Genomic DNA, 26,891 nt, shown 5'->3' on the forward strand with positions numbered 1-26,891 from the left:
ATAAATACATTAAACTGGAAAGAATATAAAATGACTAAATGCAAAAAGGACATTTTGTAGCTAAAATGTGATATACCTCATAAGAAGTGCAAATATTGTTGTGAATGTTTGATGTTCTAATGGTGTTTCATGATTCTTTTAAATAATTTATGGTATTGATCAAACTCATGATTTTACTATTTTCCTGAGAATTCTTACTTTATTTTTAGTGATATATGTAAATCATGATTCATTGTGTTCAGCAACATGGTCCAAGTTTCACTTATGACTCTCTCTAGTAAATTAGATTCAAAATGTTTTTTATAGGTGATCTGAGTTTACATTTTTTGGTTCCCCCTTCCACATTTGTAAATTAATAAGTTATACCTCATAATGTCTAATACTCATGTATGATTGTGTTTCTAATTTTAAAAGTTGATGCAAACAACTCAACAAAGTATTTGATACAAGTAATAAATACACCCTAAAAGTCAAATGACCACAGAAAAATGATCCTAGCCTTTGGAAAGAAAGGAAAAGATTGTGTGGGTGTGGAGTAGAGAAGGCTCTTCATAAACGAATAAGCAAACAGAGCAGAATGTAGAGAAATATGGCTTATAAATGAAGTAGCACTGTCATGAGTGGAAAAGAACATACTAGTTAACAAATGGCAGTAAGAAAGCTGAATTGGCAAACACGTGGAAAAGAATCTTTTATCTCAAATGAAATACAAACCAGTTCAACTGGACAGACTGCCTATGAAAATTAAAATCTTAAACTACTAGAATAAAACATAAAAGAATGTCTTTAAGATCTCAGGGCAGGAAGAAATTTTAGAATATATAAGTATGATGTCAAGCTATCATAAGTTAGTGTTAAAAAAAAATCTTAAAAATTGTCTTGCCCAATGATAGATAAAGTCAAGGGGAAAAAATAGTCAGATGACTATGCAGAAGTATAATGGTGTGATTTCTATAATTTTAATGTAGAAACATTTTCAACATTTTAAATCAGAACTGCTTTGGCTCAAAACTATAAATATTCACAACAAGGTTGCTTGAAGACTTTTTGCTTAAAACTGTTCTTCTTTATAAAAGTTACATTAATTATGCAATGCATAAAGTAAAATGTATTATAAATTCAGAATTTGGGTTAACATATTTTTAGTAAGTATTTTAGTAAGTACTTACAAAATAAATGTAGTTGTGGAGTAATTCAGGCTGTATTCACTTCATGATTACACAAATATAATAAAAGGAAAAAAGTATCTATAGACCACAAGCTAAATATTATAAATAGTTGGAAGGAGCAGTTTGCATTGTTTGGGAAATCTAGATGAAGTTTATAAGTGAGGATGTTTCTTATGCAATTTTAAGTGACAGATTCTAAAGTTAAGTGCTATGACAGTGGAATTGAGAGAAGAAAGTATTGCACAAATATAAAATCTAATGATCAGAGGCATGAAATTCTTCATCCATTTTTATTAGTCATCTGATACATGAAAGCTTGCTGTCCAGGTGACTCTTGCTTTTATGGTCTTACCTCTATAGTTCTGCTTCCAGTTCTTCACAAACCATCTCAGATCACAATGTTCAAACCTGACTGTGCTGCCCTGACCTAATTACCTGAGCTAACACAAATGTGGCCCCAAAGACCTCGTGCTTTGCAGCTGCAGGCTCTCTGCAAGCCCCCTTGCCTTTCTCCTGCTCCGGTGACTCCTTCTGTCCACCCGCTTCCTCCACGTAGTTCCACCTCCTGAGCTCCAGCTCTTCCATCAAAACTAATCCAAAAGCCTCTTTTTCTCTGGACACTTTTTGCTTCTCAAAAGCATAGTCCTTCACGTTTTCACCTCCGTTTCCCCTTGGAATGGGAGCATAAGAGCCCTCATGACAAGTGCGTGTTTGCATTTTGGGCTCTTTTTAGATATGCTGCTGACAGGCGAAGGCCCTAGGACTTGACTTGATGTATCTGGGCCACCTCTAAATTACTTGCACAGAGCAACCCCTTAACATAGTCAGTATTCAATTAGTGAATTAATGCTAGATCAGTTATATTAAAAACAATAGCATTCCCATAAGCCAGAAGCAAGCAATTAGGGAACTAAATTTTCTTTTCTTTTCCAATTTTTTTACTTAAAGAAAGAAAAGAAAATTAAAACAAAAAACAAACAAAACAAAAAATACAAAATAGAGAAAGAGTAGAATAATACAGAATTCAAAACAGTTAACATCATAAAATCGCTAGTCCATACATTACATATTGTCATCTTAACAAGTTGTTAAAGTTACAAATTCAAAGCATTAAAAATGGCTAGACAAACACTGACAGTGCAAACCCTTTGTTCAGTGATCTAACAGAAATTTAGTAATATGGTCATCTATCTTACACACTATACATACCGCTATATCCTTTAGAGCACTTTCCTTCCCTTTCACTTTTACAATATCTATTATACTTTTTAAATCCTATTATTCTGTCAGTTTTTATTTTTTATACTAGACAGACAATGTGATATTTACTAATGTGAGTCTTGTTTATTTCACTAATGAAGATATTCTCGTTGCCTCCATTAAAGACCTTCTACAAAGACCTCAAGATCATCCTTTTTATAGCTGAATAGAATTCCATTGTATAAAAATACATTTTTTTTTTCATCCACTCTGTGGTTGATGGGCATTTTGGTTGTTTCCAAGATTTAGCTATCACAATGTGCTGCTATAACACGGGTGCACATGTGAAATGACCTTTATAATTTTTCTGGGAAAATACCCTGGAGGGGAATAGCTGGGTTGAATGGAACTTCCAATCCTAGTTTTTTGAGGAATTTCTATGATTTCTCCAGTCGTTGTACCAGATTACACTCCCACCAACAGTGGAGAAGGGTTCCTTTTTCCCCACAGCCTTACCAACATTCATTATCTGTTGTTTCCTTGATGGCAGCCATTCTTTCTGGGGTGAGATGAAATCTCAATACTGCTTTAATTTGCATTTCTCAAATGACCAGTGCAGGTGAAAATCTCTTCATATATTATTCACCACTTGTATATCTTCATCTGAGAACTGTGTGTTCATCTCAGATGTCCATTTTTTGGAGAGGGTCTTTGAATTAGGGGCTTGATGTTTTTCAGTTATTTACATGGAGAACTAAATTTTCAAAACATTTCATTCATAAGAAAAACTATAAACTACATAAAGGCAAATCTAACAAAATATTAGAAATACACATAAAAAGATAGACTTGTTTAACAAACATGGAAAATAATAATATATATGAAAGTTATTTACATGAGAATAGATTTCAAACTCAATTGAAAACAAGGATTAATTATATGAAAAGGATCTTTATGTGGAAAATAATTAGAATATTCTATTATCAGGACAGAAACAGTAATTTTATGTTACAGCACAGGGAGTGACTTTTTGTAAATGGAATAACTGAAGATATTTAATCTACTGGAAGAAGACATCAAAATCACATGATACTTATTTTAAACACTAAAAGGGCAATCAGAGGGAAGAATAACTAGATTTCCTATAACTCAGGAATGAAATTAAGAGAAACTCTGGCTTGGTATAAAGGAAGATTTTAAAAATATGGTTTTCTAGAAGTGTTCCAGTAGGGTCCAATGACCACTAATTGGGAAACGTTCATAAGCAGGAGCAAGTAAGAGCTAAGCCACTGTTTTACTGGCAGTGTTTGTGGTGCTTCTCAGTTAAAGAATTACTGTAAGAAGCTTCAGTCCAGTAAATTCCTCTTGTTCCTCTGTGTTGGTTACTCTAAAGAGGAGTCTGGAAAGACAGGAACACTATACCCTGGAACACAGTCAGAGCCTTCATGTGGACACTCTGTGATTCCCCATACACCCATCTGCCAAGCGGTCTCAAAAGAACTCAGTACCTTCACTTAGATTTACACACTTCACAGTTACTCAAAGCCTAGAACTAGTCTGAGTGCTTTTTGCGAGCCACAGTATTCGGCTGAAGAGTCTTTGTGGAGGGAGAAGCCCCCTGTGACTCTTTTCTATCACTGTGACCTTAGAAGTTAATAGAAAAAGGAGACCTAAGGAGTACTGGGGAAGGAAGCTTAAAAATCTAGGCCTGCTACTATTGCTGTCCAAGAAAGTCATGGTTCTAATGGATCTGTGCATAAGGACCGTGTGTTTTTGGCAGGTTTATTCCAAGTGTCCTGAGTTGACCAAGACTGGAGCTTGGGCAGAAGGGGATGGCTGGTCAGAAGGAGGCCAGGTCCTTTAGTTTGGTAGGACTGTTGGAAAATAATCCTACAGGGGCTCAGCTTTCAAGCTGCCTCTGGTGACCAAGTTGGAGTCGGGGGAGAGAATCCATGGATGAAATGAATCCAAACTAGCCCTAACTGTTCCCCAGACACCAGCCATCCACAGGAGACCAGGTTTGGGATGAACTATACTAATCAATAGTCTTGAGCTGCAGCCTGTCCAGGCAGAGCTGAGAATGTACCTTATAGATAGTGGGCTTCATCACCTCTAGGGGTTGCTGAGCTAACAGGATATGGGATGCAGCAGACCACAGAGTAGCACCTTCCCATCTGAGTACACAAGAGCTGAGAGACTCAACTGGGGCAGGACAGGATAGACAGGATCCTTGAGATAGATGTCAGAAGTTCTGAGGTTGAACCTGGGGTCCCAGATGTAGCCAAGGTCACAAGTAGTCTCATAGATAAAATGGGCCATGGCAAGAACATCCTTCGGGCTGCAGGGTCCTAAAACCTCAGTGCCATAGCAGCCCTGGGCCTGCATGAAGTTGGCCTAGTGGATGTGTCTTTCATGTTGAGACTGGAGAAAAGGACCGGTTCTGTGAGAGTGCTGGCCCCCTGTCATTGGGCACCCATGCAGGGCCAGAGCAGACTCTCTTTGAAGAATGAATCACCCCAACGCTCTGCATGTGCCATCACTAAGCTAAATCTGCTTATTCAGCACAATGTGCCATGCACAGAATGTCTTCACATTATACAAAAAACAGTGGGGACTTTTCCTCTTGTGTCGGGCAAGGAATTGCTCTGATTTCAGATGACCAGTGTCCCTTCCGGGCTAGAAGTCATTCAGCAAACTCCCACAATGAATGCTTCTGTGTTGGTGGCCCTTGGAGAGATGAAGCCAACACGATCTATAATATAACCAGGGAAACTGGGGGTGCCATGTGGCAGCAATGTGGCTTCTGTGTCTCTGAAGTGTGTCCCCATGTGGTAATTTGGGACACTGAAGACTTAGGGTCAGAGAAGGCCTCATCTGGGACCTCACTTTCTGTCCTTTGTTTAGTCTGAACCTGGAAAACCAAGTCTCCATCTGGGACAGCAGCACCCTCTTCACCATGACAGGCTGCCTGCTGCTGGGTTTTCTTAGATTTGGTGGGGCTGCTGACCTTGGGGCTCTGAGGAAAGGTCACAGGATTCACCAAGGAGGAAAAGTGCTCTTCAGGCAGTTTCTGAAGATACGCAAGTGCCACTTGGGTAGCCCTTCAGTGGGGTCATTCCCCAGAAGTCATCTCAAAGTCCTCAGGGAACTTCTTTGGAGATGGAGAATACATAATATATTCTCAAGGGTAACAATGTAACTGATTTTGGTTGCTTTGTTTTGTTCGTGTGATCAAACCAAGGGCCTCATATACAGTAGATCAGCATTCTACTAGTAAGTTTCCCATTGAGCCAGTAAGAATTATTTAAGCATGTTGTTTAATAGCAAAGAGTGAAAATGCATGATTTTCCTTAGTGAACAAAGAGTGTTTTGTTTATTTATCAACAGAGGACAACACAATGACTGAAATGAGCAAACTTAATCTATATAGTTACATAATCTATATAGTAACACTGAATGAGTATAATTATACCGAGAGCTTCAAGTGGGACTTCAACTTTAAATACCTCTGCTTTTAAAAAAATTAAAGCAGAAAAAAGTACTGGGTAATGTTGATAAAATATGTGTAATTTGTTCTTGGAGGTTTATGACTCTCTGTAATTTCCAGGATATTTTAAATATCACATTTTTTTAAAAAACCAAATACAATGATAGGTATTGTACATAGCTCACAATTATCAGTTTAACTTTAATTACTGCTCTAGGTAATGAGAAACCATGGAAAATATTCAGAAGAGGGATTATATGTTTAAAACTGAAATTTAAAAAATAATAGTCTAGCAGGAATACAAAGGTAATTGAACAAGTAGTAAAATGAACCATTAAAAAGTCAGAGCCTCTGTTGAGTGCTAAGAGGCAGAATTTTCCACTGCAAGAAACCTGCAGATGGCAGAAACACTGCAGGCTGTCCTAGAAAGACCAGGCATTTGCTTAGGCACGGAGAGCGGGGAAGAGGCAGTCAGGAGCAGAAGCCTGCGGAGAGCTGTTTCAGACAGACACTAATGTAGTCACTGGTGGAAAGAGATTGAAAATTCCATGTTAAATTACAACATCCCGCATCACAAAAACCAGCATCAATGAGATGGAAGAAAACCTATTTCAGAAATACATTTTTGCATAGAGAATTACTTATATAAAGTTTTTTCACATTTAAGGATAAAGAATAATGAGAAACTTTTTAAATCTTGAGTACACTTATAGCGATTCATGCATCATCACTTTCCAGAGCTGGGAAATTGCATAGATATCAGGCAAAGTTAAAATCTGATAGGTCATTTGTGGCATTACCTATAACATCAAGAATTGAGACACTCAGCAGGCCCTGGAACAAATAATTTAAATGGATCCAAATACACTGAAGGACATCTATGTAAAATAGAAGCTTCACAGTTCATATACGCTATTTAAGAAAAAAGAAAATTACATCTTTGGCTAGGTTACTGTTCTCAGAGATATGCTAGTCTCTGTTAGGGTGAGAGCTAATAAGATTGTGTGGAGTAATTAGCTCATGCATGTGCTCTGAGAGGCCAATAGGAACCTGGTGACAGAACTGAGCCCTGTGACTCAGTATCATCTCACTTGTCTGAACATCATGGTCTTCCTAGAGAACCCAAAACTGTATCTGACCCGCCCACTCACTGGCATTGTTTCCATAGGTTAGAGATGGGTCACACGCAAAAGCAAATATTAAACTGTAGAATGCACACAAACAAATCATGCTGACATGATTCATAAAAGAACTTCCACTTGCTAGGAGACAATTACTCAAGATTTAAATTTACATACTATTAGAAATTTCACAATAAATGTTAAAATACATATATAAAACAGTGAGAATAGTAACTGAAACAAATATTTCATTACAATACGTACATCTGAAGAAAATGTTGCAGTGCTTAATTTTATTACATAAGCTGAATGAAACCCTGTTTCTTGAACTCATTACTTTCAAAGAAACATTCCAATTATTTATGTTTTTGTATGTTTTTTTCCTAAGATAACATTTTAGTTTTCATAAAGAATTTTCAAAGGCTATTTTATTTGAAGTTATAAGACATGTTATGATAAATTAAAACACTGGTTATCACATTTTAATTGAATATAAAACATTTATAGCTATTACATATCTAATTCCAATCTTTATATTAAAATTCAATTGATATTGCTATAGCTAATTAAAAAGGTGAAGATTACAAACTGCATTTGAAGACCATGCCAATACTCATGTATATGTCAATCTAAGGTGGTGTGGCACTGTTTTGAACATAAAATTAATTTAACAATCGAGCCAGTGTTTGTGGACTGCCTTTGGTAACAGTCTAGACTAGAATGCCAATTAGTCTTAGTTATCAATGTATCCCCTACCAGCATATGGTAAATAACGTGTTTTTTTTTTTTTGGCTTCTCATTACTATTCTTAATATATCTCTTCATTAGTATATCATCAATAAATATTATATTTCTATTAACATGCCTTTAATATTTCTAATTGGAAATAACTACATATATTGTTGATTCTAAGTGCAGAGCAAAATTGATTCCAATCCTTAGATACAGGTCACATAAAAGACTGGATTTCAAATGCTTTAAGCACTGTTAAGTTTCTTTTTAAAAGTGATTTTATTGTTTCCCCTTCACATTTTATCCACCTACTAAAACATATATGCCAGCTGAGAGCATAACTAGATGTCTTAGCTGGTTTATTTACCTGGGTTTCTGGCAGTTTCATTGTCATTTGAAAAGAAACTGTTACCAGGTATCACCCTGATTGTCAACCCTGTAGACCACACATTTGGGTGGGCAGGTAACTAAGCAATCAATCTTCTTCTGTCACACAAAGAGGTGGAATCATGGAATCATGCTGAACTTTATCGTTGTTTCCTTAATGCTATTTCCTAATGTTTAGAGGAGGTCAGAACTCAACACCACAGGCAGGGAAGTTTGCAACTGCAACGCTGTTTGTTTCTACAGTCAATAGTGTGTACAAAACTCCCAGTTTCTAGTACCTAGGATGTTCTATTGGTAAATGTTACTTACATAAGCCCCACTTAAGAGAGAATACTAAATTGCAAATGCAAAATGATTAACTTTTATATTTGACTCAATTCAGAGTGATAGCAAGCCACAAAAAGTTCCAGCTAACAGCTGCTATACATGTACTTAGGTAACTCAAGTCTTCTATTCACTAGTTTCTTTTGTTTACTATTATTTCCTTACTAACTTTCAAAATCAGTCATTTTTGAAGGGGGTGGAAATATTCTTCCTATTATGTATATTTAAAAGCTGGTCATTGTTAAATACAAGTTCCTCACACACACACACACACACACACACACACACACACTCTAATACATGTGTACACCTGAGAATTCAATAAGAAAGACTGTCATAATTCATCAAACTTAGTTAAAATCATAAAATCTAACAGACCTTACAATAAAGGAACCTCCATTTAGCTTTGACATAAAATGTGGGAAAGTAATTCCCAATGTGCATAAGCAAACACCAATTAAATCCTGGCATGATTAAAAGGAGTGTGTTCTAAATAAGTTATTTATACAAATATACTCAATATATATTTATTGACATTTATACCTACATGAAAAAGAAAAGCAAAACCAGCCTAACCTTTCAAAACCCTGGACTTATTAGATCAAAAGAAAACAGAAAAATTTGACAATGCATTCAAACAAGGCCAATATAATGTATACAGCTCCACAAGAATATTCACTGGATTTGTGCTGGGCAGAGTCTCCTTATCATACCTATTTTTTATGAGAAAACATAAAATTACCTTTTCTGTGCTACTGTGGCTTTCATTTCAAAAAACTTACACGCCATTTTGACTGCTCAGTAAAAACATATACATTCATTATGAAGATCTTGCTTTCTTTCACTATTCATCCCCTCTCCATTATTTTTCCTTTTTAAAATATTTTATTTTATGGCAAAAGACAAAACAAAATTTCACTACAAAAGAATAAGAGAACAGTAATAGGGAATACACTGCATATTACTATCTTTAAAGCAGTTATTCAGAGTACAAGATATGGGCATTACAATGTTCCCCACCTGGCATTAGCACAATCTTTCCCTTTCACTGAACTAAGAGACACTAATAGTATAACTGACTTGCTTTTTTTTTTTAATTGAGAAAGAGTTATCTAAAAATCTGAAGGGTAAAAGGAAATGGAGGAGCTACAGAAGAGGACACTGTGAAACGTGATTAAATGTGACTAAGGTAATCACATTATCAGCTCAGTAAATGATAAGTATATTCATTAGAAATACTTATTTGACTATACATTCAATTCAATTTTTCTCAAATTAATCTTTTACATGTTTAATAGTATTGAATTCTATATATCAGTTGCACACTTGAAGTAAATATTTTTGGTCTACTTTTTATGACTCAAAATATTTTTTCGTTCATTTAAAGGGTTGTTTTTCAAAACCAGATTTGCCTTATGAATACTCTGATTTGTAGGAACTAAAATGAAACAATGCATTCACAGATATTTTTTTTTTTTAAATAACTAAAAGCATTACACCTACACCATATACCACCAGTATAGCTGTTTCTATGAGTTCTCCATATCAGACTTGGAGTTTAGACAGTGACTCAAACCTGTGATCTAATAGATGCCTGACAGCTATGCTTATTCCAGGAATACTCTTAGCTTTGACATAAAATGTGGTAAAGTAATTCCCAATGTGCATAAGCAAACACCAATTAAATCCTGGCACGATTAAAAGGAGTGTGTTCTAAATAAGTTATTTATACAAATATAATCAATATATATTTATTGACATTTATACCTACATGAAAAAAAAAAAGCAGAACCAGCCTAACCTGGTCACATAGGATAGTAGACTGCTTCGGTCTATTCCAACCGTCAAAGAATGCTGTCCTTCTTGTTTATGGTTTTGATGATATTTCCAAGTACGACCCTACAGGTAAATTCACCATGGCTGAACCTGAGTTTTATGAGATTCTTAAAAACTTACAGAAAGTCTCTTAAAGCATTATTTTTCTCAATTTTTCCAAGTTTTGCACAGTTATTCATTTTCCATGTAAGAGAGAACTCTCTGCATACACTGAATATATAGGCTTTCTTCTCTCATATAAGCCCAACTCAGAAGGGCTGCCCAATGTGGGTTTCTTTTCAAAGGACTCTCCTGTCAAGACAGGGTCTGGAATCAATTCCACCTTTCAGGATTTTGAACCATGACAGACAAATACTTGGTTTAGATCTTGCAAAATATTATTCTGCTCAACACTAACAAAACACAATGAGGCTGATGTTGTTACCTCAGTCTCACAATTGTGAGAAGTGAGGGGCAGGTGTACCTGAAACTTACCATAGGTTATAGAATTCATAAATGACAGACATTAAATCCTTGTTGACTAATTCTAGAGACCATCTGAATTCAGTTTTTCTACACTATCCCCATTGTAATTGTATCCGCAACTAATTTCTCATCATATTTGGCAAATGGAGCTACATTCTGAGGCCTCCTTTTACATATTTTAACTAAACTGTGTACAATATTTAAGCTGCTGTGTCTGTCTTATTTCATTATCATTATGCTCTCAAAGTGCATCTGTTTTCCTAAAAGTGGCTTATTTATTTTTCTTTATGAGACCTCATATTCTATTACACATAAATACTATCACAAAGACAAAATAGAGAGATAGAGCCTTCTTAAATAGGAAGGAGATCAAGGGATGGAGGTGAATGAAGGGGAGGGAAGTGAGGAAAAAAGAATTAAATAGGTGGTTTATTAGATGCACCAACTTTCCACAAGGAATGTAAACACAATGTATTGCAAATATGTACTAATAAACAGCAATAATTGAAAAAATGTTTTATGAATGAAATCACACAGTATACAATGTTTAGGGAGTTTTTCACTCAATACAACTTTCTCAAAATTCATCATTTTTGTATGCATCATTAGTTGATTCTTTTTATAGCTGAGTAGCATTGTATGACATAAATGGAATATACTTCCCTTAATCATCCCTGTTATGATAAACATTTGTTTTCAATTTGGAACTATTTAAAATAAAGCAGCTATGAACATCCATGTGTAACTTTATGCATGAATAAGTGTTCTCTTCTCTGCAGTAAAATGTGTGTGATTGCCACATAGTCGCACATTTAGGTAAAGAAACCTCAAAATTAGCCAGATAAATAAAAGAAAAACTTCACTTGTTCACTTTTTCTCACTTGCAAATGACATAAGGATAATACAGAAAATTATAAAATCCCACCAAAAACACTTAGGAGTAATAAATTAACCAAAATTTTAGTATATAAAATAAATGTACATATATTAATAGTGTTTCTATACACTGACAGTGAATTGTCTCCGCCTCTAAAATTTAAGAAAAACATCCCATTTCTGCAATAGCTATGATAATATTAAATAGTCAGGAATAAATTTAATCAATAAGGTAAAAGATGTGCATAGTAAATATCATAAAACACTGATAAATCTAAAGAAAACACATATAAATGGAGGTATACACTGTGTTCATAGAGTCAAGGAATTAATACTGGGATTTTCACACAATCCAAAGTGATCTGTAGAGTCCATGCAATTCCCATCAATATTCCAATGATGTTTTTCATGAAAATAGAAAAAAATTTAAAATTTGTAGGGAACCACAAAACATTTCAAATAGAACAATCCTGAGCAAAGAGATTAAAGCTAGAGGCACCATGCTATCTGACCTTAAATATATATCACAAAGCTACAGTAACAAAAACAAAGAGCATGGTACTGACATAAAAATATAAACACAGACCACTGAAATAAAACATAGACTTAAAAATCAGTGGATTTCCAAAATCAGTTGAATTCCAAAATTGCCAAGAACACACCACAGAGAAAATTCCTTCAATAAATGGTGTTGGACAAGTGGGTATTCACATACAGAAGAATAAAAATAGACTCGTCTATCACACCCACCCAATAATCCAAAATGATTTAAAAACATAAGCATAAAACCTGAAACTATATAACTGGTACAAGAATATAGATAAAATTGTCCAAAATACTAGCCTGGGCAATGATTTTCTTTTTGGATATGACCTCAAAAACAAGCTACAAAAACAGAGGGATGAGACTGCATCAAACTAAAAAAGGTTCTATTCAACCATGGAAAACTATCAGCAGAATGAAAAAAAGACACTGTATAAAAAAAAAAGACACTATAAAGAGCCTTCAAAAAGAGGCTTGTAGCCACATAAATGAACCTAGAGGATGTTACTATAACTACAAGAAGCCAAGAACAGATTTCATTTAAATCTGGAGTCTAAAATAAGTTAAACTTACAAAAACAGAAGAATATTGGTTGCAATGTAAGGGGAAGTGGAAAAATAGATGTGGATCAAAAGGTACACTGCTTTAATTATTAAGGAAAGACAATGTTATGGAAATCTAAAGTGTAGCATTGTATGGTTACTGTATATAATAATAAAGACTTGTAGCTGGAGTGCAGTTCAGTTGCAAAGCACTTGCCTAGAACATGTGACGCCTTGAGTTCAATCCTTAGCACCACAAAAATGATGATGACGGTGATGACAATGATGATGTTGATGACCATACCTTTGAAATTTGATAAAAGAGGGCTGGAGATTTAGCTCAGTGGCATAAGCACCTGCCTGGCATGTGTGAAGTTGTGAGTTTGATCCCCAATACAAAAAAAAAAAAAATGAGGAAAAGAAAAAGAAATTTGCTAAAGGAGCAGTTTGTAAATTTCACTACATACTTAAACACAAAATGCAAGGTGACATAATGCTAATTAACTTGACAGTGGTAATAATATAATATATATATGAATACCAAATCATCATCTTGTTTACTATAAATTACAACTCAATGTTTAATTACAACTCAATGAAGCTAAAAAAAATAGTTGTCCTTTTGCTTGTTTGTTTTGCATTTTGCAACACTGGAAATTTAGCCTATTGTTTTCACAAAGACCTACATTGTTAGTCCAGTTCTTTTTATTTTTTAACACAAGGTCCTGCTGAGTTGCTAAGTCACACAGACAAGCCTCAAACTTGTGCTCCTCCTGCCTCAGCCTCCAAAATACTAGCAATACAGTAGTATATTATCACTTTCAGTTTGGGAGGAAAAAAGTTTTTTTAAGAAATCTCCTAGCTTTGGCTGAGTGCCTCATACTTCTAATCCTAGCACTCTGGGACTTTGAATTTACAAACCCAGCCTAGCCAACTCAGTGTCTTAAAACACTATCTCAAAGTTTGAAAAAGTAAAGAATGAGCGAGTAATGTAGCTCAGATGATCTGAGCTCAGTTCTTAAAACAGGGAAAGGGAGGGTGGAGAGAAGAAGGGGAGGGGAGAGACACAGAGAATCAGAGAGACAGAGACAGCGGCAGAGACAGAGGCAGGCCTCCAGATTGCTTTCCAGAAGGAGGCCATATGTACCAATTCGTGTTCCTTCCAGCATGGATAAGTGCTCCAGCTTCTTCACGTACTTGCCAGGGTTTAGTGCCATCACTGTGAGGGTCCTGAGGACTGAACTCAGGGTCTTCACATTGAGCTACACCCTCAGTCCTTTTAGATTTTTTCCTTTAACTCCCACAGTGCCAGGATTACAGGCATAGCACTACTTTTTTTTTTAAGTATATTTTTCCAATAGGCTCATAGTGATATGCCATGATGATTTAATTTGCATTTCCCTAATGGCTAATGAGATCAAATACCTCTGTCCCTGTGCTTATTTGACACTTGTACATCAACTTTGCTGAATGCCTGCTCTCATCTTTGCCTCATTTCTGACGGTTTTTTTTGTTTGTTTGTTTGGTGTTTTTTTTTTTTTTTTTTGTAGAGTTTAAGAGTTGTGTATATTAGTCCTATATTGGTCTGCTTTCCTATTGTTGAAAAAAAAAATCTACCACCCACAAATAAAGGAAAAGAGGTTTAATTTGGCTCCCAGTTTCTGAGGTTTTAGCTGATTCATGACACAGGGCCCAGGGGACTGAAGATACTTGTTTTATGGCCTAGCCTTACACTAGTACTAACCCTAAGCAAACCCCATGGGAAGACTCCACCCAGAGATACCACCTCCAGATGCACATCATCACCACCACCCCACAGCCCACACAACCCCCTCCCTCCCCTGTCAGCCCACCCCCAACTGTCTCCACTGCCCATCAGCAGTCAGCTGCAATCCCAGAGGGAACCACGGCTCCAGGATTCAGCTGCCTCTCCAAGAGTCTCTGAATACAACCAAGTTGACAGCACAACTTGACCTTAGCAGTCACCTGTCCTTTGTCCAAGACCTGTAGTCTGCATTTTCTTCCCACCAGTAGCTTCTCTCTTCTTTGCCCTAACAGTGGTTCACAGAGCAAGTTTTAGTTTTGATGTGATCAATTTATCAGTTTTTCCCTTCTCAGATCTTGCTTTTGCTGTTAAATGGAAGATCTCTTTGCATCATCCTAGTTCCCAAAGATTTTTTTTTTTCTCCAAGTTACACAGTTCTGTTTCATATTTAGGTCTGTAATCTATTCTGAGTTGTAAAATGTGAGGTTTATCTTGAGGTTCAGTGAGTTTGCTAATGTGTTTTCAGCTGTTTTAGCAACATTTGTTGAAAAAGTATCCTTTCTTCACTGAATTGTTTTTGTACCTTTCTCAGAAATCTGCTCTATGAATTTAGAGTCCCCTTCTAAAACAAACTTCTTCTTTTGAGGATATGATATGGATACATGCATTCTCAAAGCTCTTCCAAATTTCCACTAGTGAACAGAAGACTTTATAATTATGTTTTAATGTTCAAGCAAGGAGAAACTTCAAGAACAAATAAACGCTGGTGTGTATATAACACTAGGATAACTACTTAATATTTATCCCTGAAAACCATAAGTATCTAGCTGGGCATGGTGGTGCACATCTGTAATACCAGCAGTTTGGGAGACTAAATGGGAAGATCACAAGTTCAAGCTTTGAATGGGCAACATAGAGAGATCATGTTTTAAAAACCAAAGAGTATTAATAAAGCAAAAGAAAGACTTGAGAATGCAGCTCATTGTGGAGGCCCTGGGTTTAACCCTCTGTATTCAAAAATTAATTATTTCAATATATTACTTCTAAAACTGGATCACTTTTTTCAGTTTTTATTTTATATCAGTACATGCTGTAGAACACAACGATTACATTCCCCTTGAGGAGTAGGTATGTTCCCATAATACACCTTAACTCTTTTTCAGCCTTTCCTCTCTCTTCCACCTATTAATCACTTTGGATAATGGTATTTTATCAGTCGTATGCATTAGCTGCCAGCAAAACAAGTTGAAAATGATTGCGTTAGACCAGGTGTGGTGGCACATGCCTGTAATTTCACCAGTTGGGGAGGATTTCTATGACTTCAGAGCCGGCCCAGCTACATAGTAGGTTCAAGGTCAGTCTAAACCACATACCAAGAATAAGTCTCAAAACTAAGACCAAAAACAAAACAGAGAAGAGGAGGAAAGGAGAAGAGAAAGATAGAATGGTTGATTTAGATATAAAGTGATTTATTAAATGTCATTATTTCAAATTAGGAACAGAGGAGAGCTGGACAATCAGGTTTTAGGCAAAGCAAATAAATACAGCAATCCCTCAGCCAATCTCTCACTAGAGTATCTTCTGAAGATACCGCTTTTGAACAGTAGGTTCCACAATTTGCATTGCTTATACTTCTACATCCATCAACTGACCCAGGAGAAATGATGACTGTGCTGTCCTCTGTGAGGATCCTTCCAGTGCCCTGTCTCTTTGTCACTAACTCTGTCCTAGATTTGTGTAACTGTAAAATCCAGCTCACTTTCCCCTGCACCAGCTACCAAGGAAAAGAGGAAATGATATTTTTGGCATTTCAGCTTCTATAATGTAAAGCATCATTTGCTACTTTTAACATCCATAAAGTGAGAGTGCTTTCCAACCAAGGGGGTGGGGGGAGACTTCTAGGTGAGCAAAAAGATGAAAAAAAAGTCCAGTACAGCTATTCACACTGTTGTTTAGGTTACTCACCAATACATATTAAAAGCTTCTATTCAAACCTACTAAGGTTCTATAGTAAGGCTTGCAGAGAAACAGTTTGCTTTGAAAAATAATGTAGTGAAAAGTACTTCTAGAATTACTTGGGAGAGGATTAAAAACCAACAAAACAAATTTTAAAAAGCATTAATAACAACTACCAAAAAAATCCCACCTGTGATTGCAGTGTGCATCTAGGTTTAGGAACCACTTGTTTAAGGCAAGAACTATGTAAGCATCTTACAAAGTTCTGAACTAACATAGGCTTATTGTGCTTCTCCTTTGGCTTCTTACCCCACTTACATTCAGAAGCATATTATACACCCTCCCTTCCACAAATGATTTGCAACAATGATTTGCAACAGTTGATGTTAGTTCTATCATTCAGATATCTTTATTTTTTTTTTTCCCCAGGGGTGGTGGCTCAAGCCTGTAATTACAGCACTGTGGGGGGCTGAGGCAGGAAGATTGCCAAGTTCAAGTACAGCCTGGGAAATCTGGCAACTTAGCAAGACTTTCTCTCAAAATTAAAATAAATAAATAAATAACAGCTGGATATGTAGCTGGGTTGAAGGCCCTAGGTTTAGTTCCTAGTATAAAAAAGAAAAAGAAAAGAACATACTCTTAAATGTAAATTTCAAGACAAAAATCTCACATGAGGGCAGTGACATAGTCATCTTTCTTGGCTCATAACAGAGTTCTGGGGAACCATGTGGCCTCGAGTTCTGCCCAAGGACAACATAAAGTTCAACCAGATGAGACAGAATGTGTATAATAGGAGGAAGAAGCCTGCCAGAGCAGAAGCAGCTATGTTGCAGGCAGAAGTCTCCCCCAAGCACCAAGAGAGCTGACAGAAAACACGATTTGGAGTCCTCAGGAAAACATACATTACGTCACTACCTTGTTTAACTGGCGACTTCTTGTACCCTAAAGAAATTTTTGATATATCCTTTTTCAGTGCTCATATTTGCAAAGTATTACAGACTGTCAACAAATTAGTGTTTTATGACTGATTTATTGCACTATTTTAGAAATGCCAAATCAACTGAACTTGGTATTTTACAGTAGCTTAACAGCATTGCACATTTCATTGTTAAAAAAAAAATCTTCATTGTATGACAATGATTACCAATATTAGCACAAAATTAGAAATACTTGAGGTAACTCCAAACACCTAAGCAGCTTTCATATTTTAAATGCATAAAATAGTGCATTTAAGATTATTTGGCATATATATACATTTCAATTCCTGTCCCTTGAAATCAATAAGCAATAAAAACAAACAAAAATGAACCCTTCAGATATACATCATGGTATAGCATGTGTAGTTTAATGTTCAAGCGTTTGGAAAACTCTGTCACACTATCTGCTACCTATGTCACCACACACCAGTTTCTGATTTTTCAGATGTCAAGATATCTGCATAATCTTCTAAAGTGCTTTCCTTAAAAGAAAAAAAAAAAACTCACTTTGCATCAAATTAATTTAAATATAATCATCTGTATAATCAATTTAAATAGAAGGTCATTTTCCACAAATAAATGCAATGCAAAAGCAAGTTTCCACATTTTTAAATGTTTGCAATTCTACTGGGACACTGTTAGCTGAGTTCGGAAGCCTTCACTCCTGTTTTGAAAGACACATCAGCTGATTCTCAGATGACCCTCAATGAAAAGGAAAGTGTGCTCATTCCTGTGGCCTGAACAAAAGTCTCTATAGCATTCTTTTAGTGTCCCAGGAGTACTTTCACTCAGTAGCACTTTCAGTTGCAATGCAAATAATTCAGAGCTGAGTGAAGTCAAGCACCACATTAGCTTTACACAAAATTATCAATTAAGGAAAGCACATTTATTCTGAAGACCGCACAAGGTTGTGTTGCTACTTGTCTGCACGCATGGCAAAGTGGCAGTTGTTATGTGGCAGGTAGGCACCAAACTTGAAGCTAAAAGTGCAGCCAACAGTTAGAACCAGTCTGGCTCTACAACCCTGGCTGACATAGCCTGCCTCTTTTGGATGTTTGCTTACACTGAAAATACAAAAAAAAAAAAAAAAAAAAAAAAAAAAAAACAAAACTAAACACATGTTTTCCAAAGTCTATTGGAAGAATTATATGATTAAAAAATTCTGTAAAATGAAAGGTGCATAATAGATACAAAATATGCACATCCCAGATTATATTATGAAGTCTCAAAGTACGCAAAGCTTAAAAGTGTCCAATGTTAATAATTTTAATCTGAACATCAAAAATTTAATAAAATAGGAAAGTATTTTACTGATGCTCAAAAGTTATAATAATCAGTAATTTCAAACATAATGAAGAGTAATAATTTTCTTTATTATATTAATTTTTATTCTTTGCTTGTAACAAAATACCAATTTGACTGACAAGTAGAATATTATCATTGATAAAACAGTTTTATGATACAAAAATGAAATTAGTCAAAGGATAATCCTGCTCTGTATCTTAAAATAAAACTAATGGGGATTTATGCAGAAAACTAATAAACACATGCTCTTTCTAATGTCTGTGGACTCTGTGGACACAGTTAAGGGAGCTTAAAGACAATGCTACAGATAAAGAGAGGCAAAAATAACGAAACTGAAGCTAAAGACATTACTATGTGCTGCTTTCTAACCTTTTCTTGCATTTGCCTGAAACTACTTTGTCCCTTAAAACTAGCACTTCAACTACCATATCAAAAACTGTGGACTCTAAGGATTATCTGCAATAAGGAGATTGAGGGTAATTTTTCACTTTCTTTGTATTTCTGGTCATCTCTATGGTGTTTAAAATGCACAGTTGTGAACAGATATCCAAAGATACAAATACTTAATAATCCTAACTCAACAGTATCTTCATGGATCACTGTCATAAAACAGAAAAAGGCTAATAAAAATTTTTTTAAAAAACTTTAAAAAGTGACATTTATGTCAAATTCATAGGTTTTAGATCAAATTTATTCCTTCATGTTTTCATGTACCAACTCAATACACCAATCACTGTTGTGCATTAATAAAACTGGAGGTGTAGATCTTAAAAAGATATCTGACCATTATATGGCTGCATATTTATTAATCCCAGAAATCTGAAAGTTATCTTTAAGTGTTGCATATGATATCTGTATTCTGAGAAAAATAATACTCTCTTTAACATTAATCTTGACAGCAATGATCTGTAAACCTATCAAGATAAAAACTGAGATGGGAATCCTTAAAATTCCCTATTAATTTCTAGCTTCTCAGGCATTCCATAAGCACAATTATTTAACATAAAAATGCAGACACATGTTTAGGTTTAGATTTTACAGTTACGCTCTTTTTGGCTTTAAATTGTTAAAATTCAAGGAACATTAGGCACACCCTTATGCAAACTCAGGGATTAAAACTCTAAAAATAAATAAATCTCACCAATATAGATAGCAGACTTTGTAAGCATACTGGAAATGTCACACACAGTAACAAGTCATTGAAAATATAATAAACAGATAGAACATGAATAAAATATCTTCTCTAAGATTTAGGAGCCAATAATATTTGCAGACATGTACAGACATAAACAAGGTGTCATATTTACACATATTGTAAGAACGTATATAATATCCATTGTGGATAAAAATTCTAAAACAAAATATAATAAATAATTGGAAATGTTTTACCTTTCTAAATATACTTGTAATAAAAGAGAGATTATTAAAAATCGATATCCAGATAAAATGAGTAAAGATTTAAACACATTCAAAACTTCTCTTAGATTCATAGGTTCATATCTAACATAATGACTGAAAGTTCTTTTAAGCCTTTAAATGATGAAGTTAATATTATTTATACATTTGATCTGAAATATATTAACCATGTTTTAGAAATGTGATAATGCATGTCTTATGAAGAAAAATAATTTTTATAGATTTAGAAGATAAAGAACTTCTTAAATGCCCTAGTGGACAAACACAAAATTTCATACACAGTTTCCTATTTAATGTGTGAGCATCTATAAAAGAGTAAACTTAATAAATGTCAGCTGGAAGTGGTGGCTCACACCTGTAATCATAGCACTGGGGAGGCTGAGGCAGGAGGATCTTTGCAAGTTCGAGAACAGCCTGGGCTACAAAGTGATCTCCAGGCCAGCCTGAACTGCATAGGGAGACCCTGACTCAAAAAAAAAAAAAAAAAAAAAAAGACAAAAAACAAAACAAAACTTAACAAATGTCTCTTTTGAACTACTCTCTTCCAACTGTTATCACCAGAGGAAAACTGTTTTTTAACAAGAAAAGAGCTCAGGATTTAGCTCAGAAGGGCAAGCACCTCTCTGGCAAGTGTGAGGTCGTGAGCTCGATCCCTGGTACCAAAAATAAATAAATATAAAAATAAAAATTAACAAGAAAACAAACTTAAAAGTACTTAAAGATAGAGATCAATAGTAATTAAGTCAGGAATGAAGATATTTTGAAGCTTTAATCAAGGAAAAGAAAGATCAAAAGGTAGATGGATCTATAATATGTTAAAACAAATGTGGAAGCCAAGCATAATGATGCATGTCTGTAATCCAAGTCCTGTGGAAGGCTGAGGCAGAAGGATCAAGACCCTGTCTCGAAACTTCAAAAATTAAAAGTAAAAAATGGCTGGGGGAGGCAGCTCCTTATGAAGGCCTGTGTTCATTTTCTAGCAATACATATACACACGCGCGTGCATGTACACACACACACACACACACACATACACCAAAGCAAAAATTAAAGAATAGATGCTCAGCAGCCATCAAAAGTTCCAAATGTCTTCTTCCATATTTCTCTTCTTCCTTTACGAATCTAAAAAAAAAAAGAAGACTAGCCCTATGTATTGAGTAATGACAAGTTTATTGTAAACAACCCTGGTTTAATACAAAATCACACAAACACACATACACACAAATCATATCCCAAGAAACTTGTTGAGTACTCCCACAAACCAGTATCAGTAGGTCACCTTATTTTGTTTAAAGAACAGAAAAATTGTTTGCATAAAGTTCCATTCTGCTTACAAACATGCCTGTGAACTCTCACACTGATGTACACAGCTTGAATATCTTTTAGCAAAAAAGCTTGGGATCAGCAGGGTTTGAATTAATACTTTTTCAGATTTTGGAACATATGCATATATAAAGTGAGATGAATGGGAGGCAAGGCTCAATTCTAAACCAGAAACTCATTTATTTTTCATATATATATACAGTCTTTTTAAGATGCCTACATTTTGATGGCTACCACTCACATGAGGTCAGGCTTAGAGTCTTCCACTTGTGGCAATGTGTTTGTATTCAAAAGTTCTGGATTTTGAGGCAATTCTGATTTGGGAATTTTTTATTAGGGACAGTCATTTTCTATTTCAATAAATTAAAAAAAAAACAATGATGTGAGATATTGTTTTAATTTAATTGTTTTAATTTAACTACAATCAGTTAAATTATAGCAGTCTGGAATTTATTCAAGAAGTTGGTGAAGATGATTGATAGCACTCCATAACGCTGCATTTATTTTTGATAAATTTATAGATTCAATAAGCAAGGTATTATGTTATTAATGGTTTCAGTGATTAGCTTCTTAGTTTGGCTGCAAATCAAGAACAGATTGGATATTCTGCAATACATGCTTTGCTTACTAAATTTAATCTATCAGCAGTCAGAAGAAAATACTTAAGCAAGGCTAAGAAATGAAGAATGTTGACCATGCTTTTGTTTTAATGAGAGTTTATAAGTACCCTTTTTATTAAAAAAAAAAAAACTGGTTGTTATAGCAGCTTATGAGTTATAATACCAATCATTTAAAAAAATATGACTAGAAAGACCAGACAATTCTAAGGGCATTTTAAATCCTGCAAAAGTACACATTCCTAGAAACAGTGATATAATGAAAAGTTAGCATAGAATCTAAATGGATAACTATAAAAGTCATATCATTGGGGCTGGGGATTTAGCTCAGCGGCATAAGCACCTGCCTTGCAAGCAGGCAGTCCTGAGTTCAATCCCCGATACCGATAAAAATGAAAAAGACAAAAGACAAACAAACAACAACAACAAAAAAAAAACAAAAAAGTCATATCATTATACAGTGAAAACTTAATACATACAAAATGTACCTACAGAAATTTAAAGACTTAATAAGCAGTTTTAAAGAGCAACAGTAAAATTCAGGGAAATTATTCTACTTGTTTCTTGAAATTATTTTTCTAAGTGGAAGAAAAGCTGATTAATGAGTCAAGACAAATTTCTAAGATGAGAGTCAAATTTTCTTGCCAAAAGTGTTGCCTAAGGACTGTATTCAACAAATCATAGTAGATTCTCCAAACAGACACAAGTCAGAGGTGATTCAACAATTTCAACCTAGAATTAATTCTATAATGCTGATCCCTTGCTTAGAAGGCAAAAAATGCTTTTGTTCTTTCTTTAGCATTATACTAAACACTAATTTGTGAAGAATAAATGATACATTATACCATTTAATCATAAAATATGTTTTCAAGTCACACTCTAATGCAATTTGCCTCCTACCGAGGCTTTTGTATTTCTATTAGAGTATTATAAAATTTGATTTTTGAAAGCATGGGTTCACTGCCTAATATATCAAAATAAATATGAACATTGGATTAGATTTATTTGTATTCTGAAATTCAGTGTTGGCCATAAACCTTACAAGAATCATCATGTAACCTTAGAGTTTAAAATAATTTTATTTGGAAATGTGTGTTTTGAGTCTATAAAATTAGGAATACGTATTAATTATGAAACAAATAATACTTATATAGTTCTCATTTCTGTGATGTGGGTATAATGATATTTTTAGTTATGAAGGCACACAGCATTTGCTTATAGTTTTATAAACTCTAATAGCCTACTTATTAACATTCCAGAACCACTAGTGTGACATTTTCTCATTTGAGTTTGCTCTTCTAAACACTAGGTTATTTTAAATTTTAAAAAAAGTCTTTAAAGTTTATAAATGATATTCTCTCATATTTAGTTTATAAAAAAACTTTTTCAGCGTTAAAGTTTGAAATTCACATTTCTTAAGTACAAATGGAAGACAGCATCAATTTGTTTATAAACATGCTTGTGTTGTTTTCCATGAGGACTGCTTTTCACAAGGCAAAACCATAAACAGTGAGTCTAGGAAAAGATGTTATGCTGTAAATTTACATGTGCACTTGGTTTGGTAAAATGAAGTTCCGAAATGACATTTCAAACACTCTTAATGCCATAGTTACCAAAGAAACATACAGTGTCATTTGCTTGAAGCAATCTTACAATTAGGCTACATATTCAGCTTTTATTGTATGGAATCCTGGAAAGCTTGGATGGGAGAAAGAGCCTGAGAATTCCAGGAAGTGGGTTCTCTGGCCTCTTTAGTTGCATGTTCCTGCACAGTGACTCTATGAAAGCACCCTGGAGACAGTAGTTTGTACAGTCCCAACTGTTAGAAAAACTGGGATTTCAAGAAGACAGGAAGGGAAGAATGAGCAAGGACTCCATCAGAGAGCAAAGGGCATCAAAGGCCAACCTAAGAAGACTACTCAGGCCACCCTTAGCTGCAGCTCAGCTCCATGCTCTGTCCTGGCTGACAGCTGCACTGGTGACAGATTTGAGCTCTGCCACAGAGCTGTGATCAGCAATAAGCCTCCTTCCTAGACAACCTCAAGTTTTCACCTGGGATTTGCCCTCTATCTCTCTGAAAAGGAATTAAGTGTGAGCTGGAAACTTAGAAAAGCCCTTGAGAGCAAACTGCAGGTCTGATCCCAGAAACAGCTCTCCCTTACCCTGGGGGGCGCCCAGCAGCCCTAGGGGTGCCAGGCTGGAGCAGGGGGCTTCCCTATCATTTTACTGGGTATTCCTGACCCTTTCAACCCTTACTCCTCAGCTTTCTACAGATTATAGGAAGTTCAAGTAAGGGTCCCTTGTGTCCTTGGGGTACCACTCAGCGCCTTCAATGCAGAACCGAATACAGGCAGAAGAGAAGCAACCTTCTTTCCTTCCTGTGACTCCAACACCTGCCTCTGCAGATTCTCCCTAAGGACTGCTAGGTACACCATGGGTGATCATGCTCTTTCCATTACTCCTTTGTTCAACTATCATGAAAGGGTATATTTCTTTGCTTTTCTTGTGAGAAAATTAACGAAGTCTTTCCTCCTCTTTCCTCTTTGCAGGTTGCAGTATACATCCATTCAGCAGAAACCAAAGAGAATGTTCTAGCTCCAGGCCACTGCCCCAGAATTCCGGAGCTTCTCACAATTAGAACTTTGAGGGCAGAGAGGCTGAGAGACATCCAGGGAAATCGGAAAGCCGGCGCTTCCTCCTCCGGGTCGAGTCCCTTCCCTCTTCTAGACCAGCCTGACCTGGCAGTTAACAGCTGCCAGGAAAGTCTCGTGCTCCTGTGGGCACCTCCAGCCCATCGCTCCTCCGCCCCTTCGCACCCACCCAGTCTGAGCAGCTTTAAGCCCTGGCGTCCATCCTCCTCTGACGCCCCCGCCTGTCTACACCCCAAGTCCACCCAAGTTAGGCTTCCCTGTTACCTCCTTTTGCAGGTCACTAGGTAAGTTTGGCGCTCCGGAACCTAAACGATTCTTCTCAAGTCAGGTAAAGCATCTCTAAAAAGTAGGCGAAGGTTTCCATAAACTTTGGCGCCGCGGACTGTCTCGTGTCAGTGGACGACTGCGTGAGCACACACCTGCTTGCACACGGGCGCAGGTACACAAGCCAGGGCGCACACGCAGCCTACCACTGGGCAACAGTTAAGGACATACTAAACCTGCGGGGACGCGTGGCGCTGATGGGGGATCAAAAACAGAATTTCAAAATGAGCTTAGGCAGCAGGGACCAGAAAATGGTGATCCTTAAACACACGCATCCTCGCAGTCTGCACCCAGAGCAAGCGGTTCCACCCAGAGGCGCACACTTTGGAGGGCGACAAGAGCATCCTGGAGTCGCGGTGTAAGATTCTCCTCCAGGCACAATTCTGTTTGGAACTGACGAGCCTCGGGTCTCCCGGGCTTCGGTACGGTGCAGACCAGCCCCGCGCATTGAGGTCTGGCACCGGGGTGCTCCAGCAGCCCTCAGCCGCGTCCCCACAGCGCCCAGGCAGGTGTGGGCCCCCCGCCCGACCAAGCAACAAGCGAACTGCCCGGGAGGGCGGGCGTCTCGGCGTCTGTCCCCGCGCGGGTCACCTCTCCCCACCCCCACCCCCGAGCGGCCACCCGGGCCGCGGGAGCGCACGGGAAGGAGCAAGCCGCGCGGAACTCACCCCCAGCTTTCTGCTGCGGATTTTCACGTAGCCCTGCTTGACTATGTCGTTAAAGTTGGAGGCCATGGCCGCGCGTTCCGCTTCCCGGTGCGAAGCCGCCGAGCCCGCGGGGGGCGCGCAGCTCTCGCGTGCAGCAGGCGCCTCCACAGCCGCTCGCCGCCGGATCCGCCCGGAGCGCCCGCCGGCGGGGACGCGGGCTCGGCGGCAGGGCCGCGCGGACGGGAGACGGGCCGGCTCCGGGCGCCTCGCGCCCCGCGCTCTCCCAGCCTCGCCTTCCCCCGCCGCGAGCCGAGCTGCGCGGCCCGCGCCGCTGCCCCCGGCGGCGCCCTCGGGCTGGCGCCTCACTCGGCGGCGCACAGCTGGCCGGAGCGCACCAGCGCGGCTCCCCGCGGGGGGAGGGGAGGACGGCGGGGCGGGCCGCGTCCCAGCCCGGTTCCCTCCCCCCGGCCCGCAGGGCGGCTGGGCTGAGGACGCCGGCGGGCGCGCTCCATCACTCGGGCCGGCGGGGAGCCCCGCGCGCCTCCCGGGCCCCGCACTCTCCCGCCCGGGCCTCTGGCCGCCGGCTCCTCCCGGCGGGAGTGCTAGAGCCAGGCTCCTCTCTGCGGGCTGCTACTCTCCCCTCCCGGGCAGTGCACCCGGGAAGGGCGGCGGGAGACCTGCACCGTAGAAGCCGGCGGGAGCCAGACATTGTTTATTTCGGTAGCCGTGTTTACAAGGCATTTTTATCCCCAGGCTCACGCGGCCGCCCCAGGTCTCTGCCCCGTTAGGAAGTGTAAATCGACGCCGAGCCCTTCCTGCTGCACACAAAGAGACCATCGTGCGCATGTGTCCAAGCCTGCCGCTGCCGGAGAGACCGGAGCAGTCAGGCGAGGCGGCCGGTCACTACTGAAGCAGCGCCGAAGACAGAACCTGGTCGCTGGGTTTATGCGAGCGTTTTAGTAACCAGGAGTAAAGCTGCCTCGTGGCTCTTTATCTACTCGGGAAATGCAGACTGTAGCTGTTAGCGGTGGATGCACTGAAATGGTCAACTCGTAAAAATAAAGAACTTTCTCCCTAATGCAGGAATGCACGCTTAAAAGTAGATTTTTCTCTATTGCAAAGACATTTAATTTTTGGAATTACATCATTTTATAAAATTCAAGGAAAGAGGTTTCCAATTAAGATAAAGGTATAAAGATTGAAAAAATGTAATGGCTCCTTTACTAAT

The 26,891-nt window shown here is 37.6% G+C and overlaps 1 protein-coding gene across 1 annotated transcript in view; it reads right to left on the reverse strand.

The window, feature by feature from the left end:
- Positions 1 to 26,470, reverse strand: part of Dok6 (docking protein 6) — a 457,708-nt gene extending 431,238 nt beyond the window's left edge. Inside the window, exon 1 of the mRNA XM_003466521.4 lies at positions 25,685 to 26,470. Coding sequence (XP_003466569.1) covers positions 25,685 to 25,750 — 66 coding nt within the window. The 5' untranslated portion in view covers positions 25,751 to 26,470. The remainder of the gene's footprint in view (positions 1 to 25,684) is intronic.
- Between the last annotated feature and the right edge of the window lie 421 nt (positions 26,471 to 26,891).

The sequence above is a fragment of the Cavia porcellus genome, unplaced genomic scaffold, assembly GCF_034190915.1.
Source record: "Cavia porcellus strain 051 isolate PalLab524CR breed Dunkin Hartley unplaced genomic scaffold, mCavPor4.1 scaffold_20, whole genome shotgun sequence".
Taxonomy (NCBI): domain Eukaryota; kingdom Metazoa; phylum Chordata; class Mammalia; order Rodentia; family Caviidae; genus Cavia; species Cavia porcellus.